Here is a 13,268-nt window from a genome sequence, read left to right as displayed (position 1 = left end):
CTTTTAATACCTGTTTTTGCGTTGTTCGCGCTTCTTGGGCGAGCTGCTGGCGCCGTGCTATCCCGCTGCCGTTAGAAAGTGGCCGCGCGCGCGCTTTATTGACGCACGTTTGTGACGGTGCTATGCTACCAGTAATTTCTCAACCGAGTGGTGCTTCGTCTGAGCTGTGGAGTTCAGGCAGCCATCAGAAGTCAGCATGCGGAAACTGTTAGTCGATTCCATCTGTTATCTCATGTTCAAAAAAATTCCTAAGACTTTATCACTCAAAGCAATCCTTCACCGGTCATAGCACGAGATACTGAATGTCGGGGGCATACGTGGTAATGCAATTACAAGATGAAGAGTTCCCACAGATTGTGTGTCGCTGTAAGTATCGACTACGGCTATAGCAGAAAAAAACTGCCGACTAGAGAGGCCATTACGAAAGCACACACAGCAGCCTCATCTTCCTTATGTTCCGCTCAGAGAGCTGTGTTTCAATCCAAATCCAATTTCCAAACACTTTAACTGTATTGGCGTCTATTAAAGCACCCCATCGTTCTAAAATGTATTCATTAGTTTTGTGTAGCAGCAGGCAATAATGATACATTACTTCTGCATCCGCTACGACAATTTCGCCGGAGTGTTTCTTAGTAGCCTGATGAAAATGTGAACTTCTCATTGCAACCGCAGCGCCAGCTGTAAGTCTCTGCATGTGCCCTAACTGTGGGCTTCATTGAAGCGCCTGCAATAAAAAAGGCAGACTGAACAGTATGTGATTTTTGCCTACTGGGATATCTATTAATATCAAAGATTTCTGCCTGCAGATGACAAACCTAACTGAAAGGATATATGTTCTAAAGAGAGATTATAACACAAGCACCCCATTCGACTGCCTCTCGGCTATGAAGCAGAACGACTATGGTAACAACACATACGAATACGAATTAAAGGCACGTATCAATGGATCATTGTAAGTAATCGGAAGACTTTTTTTAGCTGCGTGGATATCGTGGCAAGGGCATAATGCCCTTTTTTTTACTTTTTACTCAGGAATCCATGCCCTTCAAGAATTGCTTGTGAGCCCGTTTCAGACACAATGAATTAATGGCTTAGATCCGTCTTTTAAGTATAAAATACTGATAGAGCATGTAAAAGCGATATCACGAGACGTTGCGACAGACACAAGACAAAGCGCTGTTTTTGCGTCTTTCTACTCACTCGTGAAGTCACGCGCTTACATGCTCTATCATGGATTCTATAGAATCCATGGTAGAGTTGGCTATAGCCAACTAGGCCGCGAACGAGCTTTAGAAAAGCAGAATGTTATTATGTGATCATAAAGCATAGTTTAGCGAAGTAGTAATGGATGTAGTTCATTCATATTAGAAAAAAAAGCGCTCGGTTACGTCAAGACAAATGTAAATGCTGCCCAGGGAGTAATAAAACAAATATCACTGCGTCTAACACGATTTCTGTGAAGTTTACTTATATGGACAGCAGACGTTACCACAGAACTGAATAGTCACTCCTCCTCATCCTTTGCTTATAAAATCTTGGTGGACAGAGACAGACAAGCGCACGCGAGAGTAACTTGCTTCTTCAATATTGTAGAGTCGTGTGTGTCGAAGTCAATGCGTCGTGTAATGTGAGCCCTGTGTAGCATTGCAATAAAAGCGGAGTCAGGCAAGCTCAAGGATCTTTTTTCAGTAAGTAGACAAATTACCTGATCGAAATGAGGTATGTGTTTTCAGGTTTTATTGTGAAATGGAGAGAAAGGAGGATCTTAAACAGTGAACTACTTGCGCGCGAAGGACACTTTGGCGAGGAAGGTAGCGCGTCTACAGGTTCGGGCAGTTTATAACAAAACTGGATCACGTGCTTACCGACAAGGTGCACTCACTGATGCCAAGATCTCCAGCAAGAAAATCAATACATTGTACAAATAATTAGCTGAAGATAGAACAACGTGATCCAGAAAACGGTGTAGTGCTACTGCGCACCTACACTTTTTTCTTCTTCTTTCAATTGGGATGCATAAAGGCAGAAGTGGGTCTACGATAAAGCTATGCTAGTGGCAGAGATGATGGCCACCTCCCTGCATATTGCCTGCAGGCCTCGATAACAGGCCACAATTGTTTACGTTAATTGTAGGCAGGTGAGTTAGAGTAGTGACAACCAATGTGATCTCTTCAAACATTTTCGTTAGTTGGCTCCATCGCGAATTAAGTAGAATTATACAGTTTCCAAGCTTATCGAAAGCAATTTGCCCACGTTGAATCCATCTCCAACTCAGCCCTCCAAAGAGTTGCTTAACCGTTGTATGAAAAAATGGAGGTGTTGATGGCAGAAGTTGTGTATTTGTCCCTGCCACTGCAAATATCTCTTGTCAGTATAGTAAGGAGCGTGTCCTTTCATTGCAGCATTGCTTATAACGTCACCATGATTGCGAATACAACTGGTAACCACACAGAACCGAACAATGCATATTACGAAGAAAACAAGGGTAAGCATTTTTTTCCTAAAAATACCTCTGTACAATTGGCAAGCAGGTAAACACATGTAGACAGTCATATTAACTTATGTACGAAACAGTGGTAAGCTGGGCTAGTTGGTTGGGATGCACAGTAATGCACAGCGTGAAATAAAAATGATAGACAAGAGGTGGAACAACACGGGATGAAAGCTGATTATTAACTGAAATATATATAGTTAAAATTAATATATAATATTTCGGCGTGGTTTTGCGCAAAAATGTTTTTGTTGACAGCCAGCCCCAGCCGCGGCGGCTGCATTTTCGATGGAGGCGAAAATGTTTGAGACCCGTGTACTTAATTTAGGTGCAAATTACAGAAGCCCAGGCGATCGAAATTTCGGAGCCCTGCACTACGGCGTCTATCATAACCATATAGTGGCTTTGGGAAGTTAAATCGCAGATATTATTATTAATATTATTAGTTGACAGCCAGCGCTCGTCCCATGTCGTTCTTCCTTCTACCTCTCGTTTTTATTTCGCCCTGTTCATTACAGTAATAGTTATGCATTTTAAAGCATTGAAGATTGAAATATATTGCCGGTTACCGTAGAATATATATGTTAGAACCTTCAATTGACTCACTTATTTGCAGCAGTTTTTATGAGATAAATGCTACTTCCTGCTTCAAAGTTACTTAGGCTCTCCTAAATACTTCCGAAATAGGCTTATTGTCTCTTATAAAAAGTGATTTATTTATTTATTTATTTATTTATTTATTTATTTATTTATTTATTTATTTATTTATTTATTTATTTATTTATTTATTTATTTATTTATTTAGTAATACCGCCAGTTCCTCGTTTGGTGTTGCATTTTAGATGCTGGCATATGTAGTTGGCAGGGGTTTTGACAAATTGGTTTAAAGGTGGATGTCTGGAGTGGTGAAGTGCGTATGTTCGACGCAAGCGTGGAGTATTGAATGGTAAAAGTTAAGAAAAAGGCCTAGGCTTGCCTTTTAAAAGTGCGTAAGCTTCAACACATACCTCTGGACCTCTCAACGTGTATTTGGGCACACACAGGAGCTACTGATTGGCAGTACGGCTAGAGTAATTTCAAGTGATATGCCAGAAGAGAATAAGCGCTAGTGTGTTATTGAAGCCGAAGAATACACGTGTCTCAATAAGAGTGCATTTGTGACATTGGGGATTGTCTTTTCAGCACACGGTATTTATGAAAAAAACATGACGAAAGTAGGGCGCCATGCTCATTAGACAATTTTCTTAAGCAATTTACGTATAGCGTTTCTCAGCCTCCGTTTAATTCGCTTTTTTTTTTTTTTCGAGCGTCGTAATAGACCATTCTGTAAAACTTTCCGGGCCTTTACTTAGTTGATGCTACAGTGAGTGCTGTGTTAACGCGACAGCGTTAAAGAGCTCGTTTCGCAGAAATTCCTGTGTCGACGTCGTTGGTTCCGAGTGAAATGTCGACGTGGTCCCTGAGCGAAAAATCGCGATCAATGCAAAAATTAGCGCCACATGCACTAAGTCACGCAAGGCAGGGTCACTGCAGAGCTGGTGGGAACGCTTCAGTTTCTCTTGTTGGCCATCTGTACAGAATGCTTGGTTGGTCATTGAGGGCGTTCCGGTTCATGATGATGATAATTTTTTTTATTCTCAACGCACGACAAACCGGAAATTGTAGGTTCACATATAATTATGGGTACAAGCGGGAATCGAACCTAGGCGTTCCGAGTGGCATGCAGCTGTTTTACCACAGAGCCACGCCACTGCCGGAAATGTTCCGAAAAAAGAGACCTAAAATGTGTCGGGCAAGACTTTAGTTCAGTTAGCACATGTAATATTTTGTTCCAGAAGCATAGAATCGCGATGGGCGTCAAACGTGAATTGCGCAACGAGTGGTTTGTTTAAAGGACCACCCGTAACAAAGCGCTCAGTCATAATCATCATAATGAAAACAGCGTTAACAAATAGTGCTGCTGCGTAGGTGAGCGTATTCACGTACGGACGCGTAGTGGGTACTTCGTTTATTCTTAAAATGACGAATTATGGCTTAGTGGGCACCTGGCATCTGTACTTCCAGTAAGCATTGTAGGATATTTTAAGATGACCATATTGACGCGCAGAGATGTTTCTTTTCTTGAGGACTGGCTAGTGAATGAGAAGACGATGGGAACTGAGCCCTATTACGCTGTCACGTTCTAACCTTGAAGGCGAGGCTCAAGCGTCCTCCAAGTTCTTATAATCGGCATCGCTAATAATTCAAGTATAATACCTGAATCAATAATAAATATTTGCGGGATAGCGACTGGGGCTAGTGTGACACGTGATTTGTATACTTTGCGCGGTTTCCTCTTGTTGCTAACATATCAGTTTTTGTACAAATCACCATGCCCATGACAGGATCTTCAACTACACAGCAACAAACTACATTATTACTCTAACAAATTGCGATAAAATGCACCACATAATCGGGCTGCAGATTTCAATGTAAAGTTAACGTTCTGACGAGATTAGGATTACGGAAACTTACCTTGGTAAGCAAGTGGGACCGTGACCTTGTCATTGCCGCATGCACACGGTCCTATTGGCGTAAGTAGATCGGGCAGCACACCTGTAAAACATTACAGCATATCCACGGGTGAATGATGAAGAGCTTACGAGAAGCTCCTGAAGCAATCATGTGTACACCGTGAAATGTTCAGAGGTTTCGCCCAGCAGTAATCAAAGCGATACGCCGCTTTGATCATTTTTCCTGAAGCAATCATGTGTACACCGTGAAATGTTCAGTGGTTTTGCCCCGCAGTAATCAAAGCGATAAGCCGCTTTGATTATTTTTCCTTTTTCCGCTTTTCCTTCTTTTTTTATTTGTCTACTTTTTAATTTGCTTATGTTATTTATTTATTGCATTTATTTTTCATTTTAATTTCTTATTTTTATTTTTATTTGATTTATTTATTTATTTATTATTTTTATTTTTTTCTATATCTATGGGACAGCGCCATCTAGTATATCGTCACCCAACTGCAGTTTGCATGCATCTCTATGGGACAGCGCCATCTATTATCCTGTTCGGGAGATACTGCCGCGGTTACGCCTGACATGGGACAAGGTTAGACTAAGAGGAGCTACGCCCCTAAAAAAGATACCTGATGCAAAAGCAGTGTCGTTCTCACAAAAATAGGCAAAGAGAATGCTACTCTACTTGATGTTCATCTAGGAAAAATATCAGAGTGAGAATTCATCGTAGGCATAAAATTCCAAGTTCACTGCCTCTAATAACAGTACGAAGAGAGGATTATTGGCATAAAACCCGGGTATGACAAATTCCAGAGTGCATATTCATACCTCTTACAGTATTGATGAACATGATAACTACCCTATGTTGACTCCGTCTCTTCATATCTTTCATATTGCCTCAACTTTGAAGATGTGACTAAGTGGTCACCTCAAACACTGGCGAAGGAGTTGTAGACCTGTGGTATTCATCGTTCAAAAAATCACGAAAATATAGCAGAGCCTAGGCCCAAGCTATTCGAAGCGCTGCGCGGAAGCTTCAGCTTTACTGAGTTGCTAGGGACAATTTTCTCCTAATTCTCCGCTGACGACGCTTTTATAATGGCGGGTGTTGGTAAACATTCAAGGAGTGGAACCAAGATATCACCAAATCACTCTTGTCGGAAATATCAGTGATATTGTTGAAATAATGCTTCACTTTTTTTCTGCGGAAATGTAGGTCAAGGACCAATAGATCACAAACTGATGACCACGGACGGAAGCTCTTGCTTTCTCTTTGCTGTAGCATTTGAAAGTGGAAAATACGGTGAGTTGTTTTGAAGCAGCAAATCGAGCAGCCTTGCTTCAGGCATTAGCTATGAAAAACGTCATTTGCAGTATTGTAAGATATTGGAGGTATGCAGGGCGCCGCAGCTGACTCTAGTCAGTTTAAAAATTTACCTACGCACTTTATGACGGCGCGACCAAAAGCATGTCGCTGAAGTTGCATGGAGCATAGAGTTTCCTACAATACTTACTAGAGGGAACTCTGGTGCTAGTGTCTATGGGAGCTGCAACGCATGGCGCTTCAGCCAGCATGGGAATAATGGGTAGTACACGGATTTGTGTAAACTTCGTTCTTTCGACTTCGTTTGGTTCCATGTCGCCTGCATCCGCTTTGTCGCAAAATGAAGTTCAGCAAAAGTAGGGAGTTCCACTTCATCAGTTTAACTTTTTTAGCTCACCAATTCAAACCTGGTGATGAAGTTCACAACGGTCTATTATTTTATCTTAAACGAATGCCAAAACACAGGAATAAACAAAGCCACAAGTGCGTTTGAAGCCGTAAGTACGAAGACTAGGCAAATACGTGTACTACCCATCATTCCCATGGTGGTTGAACGATTGCAGCGCCAGAGTTACCTCTAGTTAATTTGAGGAAACTCTAAGGCATGGAGTAACTCACACTAGTTTTCTAATCTGCTCAATTGCCTTATAAGGCAAGAATAATGAACTCACATCTAAATAAAAGAAGCTGGGTTAGTATTCCAACTGGGAAGTTCTTGATCGGTAAGCAGAACGCATGATTGGACAGCTTAGAAACTTCTATCTATTAAGTATTAGTGTTCTTGTGCTTTGTACAGATTCCCGCCATATAGTATAAAAAAAAAGCTACGTGACATGCCCGCTTGAGCGCCGTTTTGCTGTGTTCCCTAACGTTGTGCCTGCAAACAACCATGGAGTGCTGTGTTGAAAAGGCGACAAGACAGCGACGATGGTGGTGGCTGTGTGATGGGCAACTTGTTGCTTGCGGCAGCACAAGCGATAACCACTGCGTTTGCTTATCACTTTCAAGAAACGCGGTGAGGAAAGCATATCGTTTGCACTCAGAACGTTAGGGAGAACTGAAATTACGGCGCGCAAACGGGCATGTCGCGTGGTGTTTTCAAACGAATCTTTCTTAACTCACACATTTTGGCGTCGTGCGCAAAAAACACGGCGGCGGCTAACCTACAGAAATGCGGCCCTCGAATGTGTGCCGGCCACATGCGGATTTGCATGTGCCGTTTTCCTATTAGACCCAAGAAGGTGGGGTGGCGCCACCTGGTGGAAGGCCTGGATGACGCCACTGCACGGACTCCTCGACGCCCGCGTGACGCGCCTGCATATCATGCGCTTGCTTCGTACGCTGTTCCGCTGTTTGCGCTTGCTTTTTCCCTGTCGCAAGCTTCAGATCAATGTGGAAAATAGCATCGATAATGTTCTTAGTAAAACGACAAAAAGCTATACATTTTTTCTTCACAGTCGCCAACGGTGCTCGCCCTCCGCCGCGCACACTTCGAAATGGGGGATCAGGTTTGTTGTTGTGCCGAGCTGCTAACCTTGGGGACGAGTTTGATTCCCGACCACAGCAGTCGCATTCCGATGGGTGTGAAAAGCAACATCCCTCTGCTTAGATACAGGAGGCCGTTAAAGAATTCAAGGCGGTCAAAATAAAATGCAGGGTGCCTCATAATCATGTCGTGGCCTTGGCACGCAAGACACCTTATTCACATTATTAGGTTGCGTTGTTCATGGGCGATTCCTTTAAAAAAATATGATGGCTTCGCCTCCACAAGTGTTATTTGCATCGGACGTATCTGCGATCTGCGCACAGCGTTTCTGCCGGTGTGCCAAGCCCCGAGCACGATTACAAAAAAGCATGCAGTATTGAGTTTCGCAAACTATCTCGAGAACGCTCGCCTGCGAATACCGCCGCAGTTGTTCTGTTTGTTTTTATTGTGTACTCGTTCAGTCATCAACTTGTTTAGTTTCACGTTTTCCTCGCAATAATTTCAAGGCTTCACCTCACTACAAAAGCAAGTTGAAGTTAACTGCGGAAACTTCTTATATCTTCTTGTATATAAGTGCTAGTTTAGATAGCCAGCTCGTAAATTATTTTTCCTTGCATTTGATATACCACTGAGCATCATCAACCTTTATTCGGACATGACGTGCGATACCATTCATTGACTCACTGAAGCGAAGGACGTATAATCAATACGTGGGCCACCTCGCTGAGAGCGCCATCGAAAGAGTTCAGAACGCTCATTTCGACTTTCAGGCGTTTGTTTCGTAGACGATCCATCAGCAGTGCTCCCATCAGAATTTAACATTACCGCTTGTGACCCGGTGGTTGATCGGAGCAGCAGTTCACGCAAATCAGGGTATACGGCCACATAATTCCGCACGAATGTTGAGAAGAAATCTTTACATATTCCAAGTATACTAACACCTAAGAATTTCCGAAACCACTGTGTGTGGGCAATATTATTCTGTTCAATGTACCGGATGTATTAAGTGATTCTTTATGATAGACACATTCATCTAAAGTCTCCTGTAGCAGAAAGCGCAATTCTGTCAAATCGCCTAGATAATCTGCAAAGGCAGACATGACTTGTACGATAAACCACAATGTAGTTAGTGAATTCAAAACCTCGTGATTTCATTTATAATTATTCAGGACGCATGTCCTAACCATGGAGTCTACGCGAAGTTCTAATAAAGTTAGAACCATTAAAGTAAATTTTATTAGCACCGATGTCTTGGAGTACGCGGTGAAAACAACGAATGTCTTGCTGTCCTGCATCACCATTTTTACAGTGATATACTTCCGTTCAGACGTGAATTTGCCCATTATAAGCTATATTATCCAAACTTTCTACACCTTACTTAACTTTCGCTAGTAGTGTAAACTTCCACCTTCTACCTTGGAAGATTTTCATCGCAAGAATGAGCAGTAATCACCATAGAGAGAGAGAGAGAGAATTTATTTGAAGGCAGAGAGGTCGGCCTGAGCTAGTGCGCTCTAGCCTGCTACTCTGCACAGGGGAAAAGGGAAAGGGGAAAAAGGAGTGATGAGGGGTGATGATGGGGAGAGGAAAGAGTTATGCGTATATACAATAATACAATAACCGCGTGACGTAGCGGTTTAGCTATAGTCTTCTGTCCAGTTCTGTGCTCTTGAGAAAATCTATCACAGCCTTGATAGCAGTTGGTGACTTTGTCTGGTCGCACATAGCTGACAAAATACCCGTCTCACTTAGTGTTTCCTGCAATACTACACATAGAGTTTCCTACAATACTTACTAGAGAGAACTCTGGCGCTAGTGTCTATGGGAGCTGCAACGCATGGCGCTTCAGCCAGAATGGGAATGATGGGTAGTACACAGATTTGTCTCAACCTCGTTCTTTCTGCTCCGTTTGGCTCCACGTCGCCTGCATCCTTTTTGTCGCAAAACGAAGTTCAGCAAAAGTCAGCAGTTCCACTTCACCACTTTATCCTTTTTAGGCTCACCAATTCAAATATGGTCACGAAGATCACAACGGTCTATTCTTTTATGCGAAGCAAACGCCAAAACACAGCAATAAACAAAGCCACAAGTACGTCTGAAGCCACAAGCACGAAGATTAGGCAAATCCGTGTACTACCCATCATTCCCATGGTGGCTGAACGATCACAGCGCCAGAGTCCCCTCTAGTTAAGTTTAGGAAACTCTATGGTAATCTTATTCTTCTAGTTATTTCACTCTCATGGTTCGCCTCCGCGGTTACTACCTGTCCTAAGTAGACGTACTCCTTTACAACTTCCAGTGTCTCGCCACCTGTCGCAAAGCGCTGTTCTCTGCCAAGATTTGCCACATTCCACTAGAAGATTGTTCCACAAATAACAAGAAGAATAAGGATGAAATAGGGCTCATTCGGCAAGCCTTATCAAATCATGAATGGTAGTCTACCACTATGCCTCAAGAGGAAGGTATATAACAGCTGCAGCTTACCGGTACTTACCTACGGAGCAGAAACCTGGAGACTTACAAAGAGGGTTCAACTTAAATTGAGGACGACGCAGCGAGCGATGGAAAGGAAAATGATAGGTGTAACCTTAAGAGACAGGAAGAGAGCAGAGTGGGTCAGGGAACAAACGGGGGTTAAGGATATCATAGTTGAAATCAAGAAGAAATGGATATGGGCTGGGCACGTAGCACGTCGGCAGGATAACCGTTGGTGATTAAGGGTAATTGACTGGATTCCGAGACATGGCAAACGCGTGAGGGGGAGACAGAAAATTAGGTAGGTAGATGAGATTAAGAAGTTTGTAGGTATAACGTGGCAGCAGAAAGCACAGGACCGGGTTGATTGGCGGAACATGGGGAGGCCTTTGCCCTGCAGTGGGCGTAGACAGGCTGATGATGGTAGTCACCACCGTATCGCGAAAGAGCAGAAAAAGGCGATCCTCGGCCGTGGAGCAAGAGAGTCCTTGCCGTGCCGTCACATCGCCGCGACTGCAGCGCCACCAGTTTTCCTTCTCGGGGCTAATAATGATGCTCTCTCCATAGTGAGTTTCTCGGTGATCAGCCGTTTCTGATATGGCAATCGCATCTTTTGTCGAGGTGACTTGTCATTTCACTTTTCCAAATTTCATTGTCCCTGTGGGAACTGAAGTGTTGCGCTGCTATGCACGTAGATGTATTTCCAATTCCCGGCATGGAGGAAGGAAACGCGACAGAAAGAAAGAAAGAAAGAAAGAAAGAAAGAAAGAAAGAAAGAAAGAAAGAAAGAAAGAAAGAAAGAAAGAAAGAAAGAAAGAAAGAAAGAAAGAAAGAAAGAAAGACTCAACGATTCACTTGCCCCCAATCTTCCCGTTGGGGCAATCTAGGGCTCCTGAATTTTTTTGGTATTTTGCGGGCACCCACAGTAATTAGGAAACACCACTACCTAATAGAGAGAAAGTTAGATAATGTCTAATTAGACGTTTTCAAACCGACCGAAACTTTTTAAGTCAGTCAATTAATCTTGCCTAATTAGGAAATTAAACAGAACACAGAAAAGTAATGTGATCTTCTCCGTGCAATCATTAGCTACAGCTTTTGGTCGCGTGTTCATGAAGTGCGTCGGCATATTTTTAAACTCTGGCTGGAGTTTACGGGAACACAGAAGGCGACCAAATACAAGCGCCGTACCAACTGGCCTATTGCCAATCCTACGTAACTCAACAACGTTCCTATAGTTTGGTAATAATAATAATATCTGGGGTTTAACGTCCCAAAACCACCATATGATTATGAGAGACGCCGTAGTGGAGGGCTCCGGAAATTTCGACCACCTGGGGTTCTTTAACGTGCACCTAAATCTAAGTACACGGGCCTCAAACATTTTCGCCTCCATCGAAAATGCAGCCGCCGCGGCCGAGATTCGATCCCGCGACCTTCGGGTCAGCAGTCGAGCGCCATAACCACTAGACCACCGCGGCGGGGCTCCTATAGTTTGGTAATGGTATTGAGCGCAAACACCAGACAAAAGACGAGCGAGAGGACAAAGACGCAGCGCGTTCTTCGAACTAAACAAGTGCACACAGTCCGGATCAAAGGGTGAGGGAGATCATGGAGGCTAAGGAAATCAAACGGTCTGCTGGCGCATGCGTCAGCATGCCATTACTGCACTTTTCCGATAAAGAACTTTCGTTTCTGTCGCGACGTTGAGACGGCGGCGGTTACACTGCACGTGGCTGACGCATTATCCTCTGAATAATATATATATATATATATATATATATATATATATATATATATATATATATATATATATATATATATATATATATATATATATATATATATATATATATATATATATATGCGCGCGCTTTTCGAATACGTTTAAGTTCGAAGAATGCGCTGCGTCCGTCCCCTCGCTCATCCTTTGTCTAGTGTTTGCGCTCAAAACCATTATGAATGCTACTTAACGTTTTGCTGAATAACTCGAAGTTACAATAAATCACGAATCACGATGCTTTGGGACTGTTAACCCTTTCTATGTAGCGTAGGCTGTTCACTAGTTTTCAATAATATGTGTTCTTTTCAAGGAGAAGATTATGTAGGAAAATTTTATGAAAAATATACGGGCATATATGTGTACTTCCTTGGTTTGATGTCATAAACCAATATTCCTTTCAATAACATCTTCTTATTTAAGTGGAGTATTGTAGCTATTTTTCTATTTTCTTAAAACAATTACTAGGAAATATGCAAGTACTCAAATGAGTTAAGATGATCTCCTTTAAGACTCTTAATGTTACTTTATATTACCAGTTGAAAAAATAACACACTTGTTGGCAACGCTATCTACATTAATCTCGTGAGAGCTTTGAGAAGTACTTGAATTATCGCATTATATTCGATTTATGCTCGTCTTTGGTAAACACCTCGAAATTTTTTGCCCTTGTTTGACATACTGAACACGCATTTATAGATTATTGTTGTTTATTCTTGCGCAGGGTGCCTCTTAGCAGTGACAGAGAATGCTACTCAAAGTACTCCACAGGAATGCGAAAGCGTGTACAGCCAACAATGTGGGAATGAAAGCGTCACGCTCTACAAAAGTAATTGCACGACGACGGACGACGGAACCACGGGATACTCGGCATAACAGTTTTATATGTAGTGTAGCCATGTTGAATTAAAAGCATAATAGCATGTATACGTTCGACAATTGCAATCGCCGATTTGGCGCGAACGCTTGGTTTCAGCGCGAGTTTCTGTCCCTGGAGCTTGGACATCGGTGTTATGTGTATGACTGTCTGTGGTTTAACTCGAGCCTCTGTGCTCTGAGGAGCAGCTGAGAAGCAACCTAGCAACAACCTAGAAGCAACCAGATTAGACTTGAGAATCGTCCAGATTGGCTGTTTCAAGTCTCGGGCGACTTAGTGCAAGCCTCGCCATCCTTTTTTTTCTACAATGCGTTTTACGAGTCACAGGCTCGAG

General features: G+C 42.7%; 1 protein-coding gene across 1 annotated transcript in view; it reads left to right on the top strand.

The window, feature by feature from the left end:
* The window catches only part of LOC119401431 (uncharacterized), a 31,897-nt gene extending 18,919 nt beyond the window's left edge, over positions 1-12,978 (top strand). The window contains exons 2-5 of the mRNA XM_037668230.2: positions 807-952; positions 2,403-2,485; positions 6,209-6,295; positions 12,782-12,978. Of these exons, the coding sequence (XP_037524158.1) occupies positions 807-952; positions 2,403-2,485; positions 6,209-6,295; positions 12,782-12,933 (468 nt within the window). The 3' untranslated portion in view covers positions 12,934-12,978. The remainder of the gene's footprint in view (positions 1-806; positions 953-2,402; positions 2,486-6,208; positions 6,296-12,781) is intronic.
* The last annotated feature ends 290 nt before the right edge of the window (positions 12,979-13,268 follow it).

Source organism: Rhipicephalus sanguineus, chromosome 8, assembly GCF_013339695.2.
Source record: "Rhipicephalus sanguineus isolate Rsan-2018 chromosome 8, BIME_Rsan_1.4, whole genome shotgun sequence".
NCBI classification, from domain to species: Eukaryota; Metazoa; Arthropoda; class Arachnida; order Ixodida; family Ixodidae; genus Rhipicephalus; species Rhipicephalus sanguineus.
This window is presented reverse-complemented; position numbering and strand designations above follow the sequence as displayed.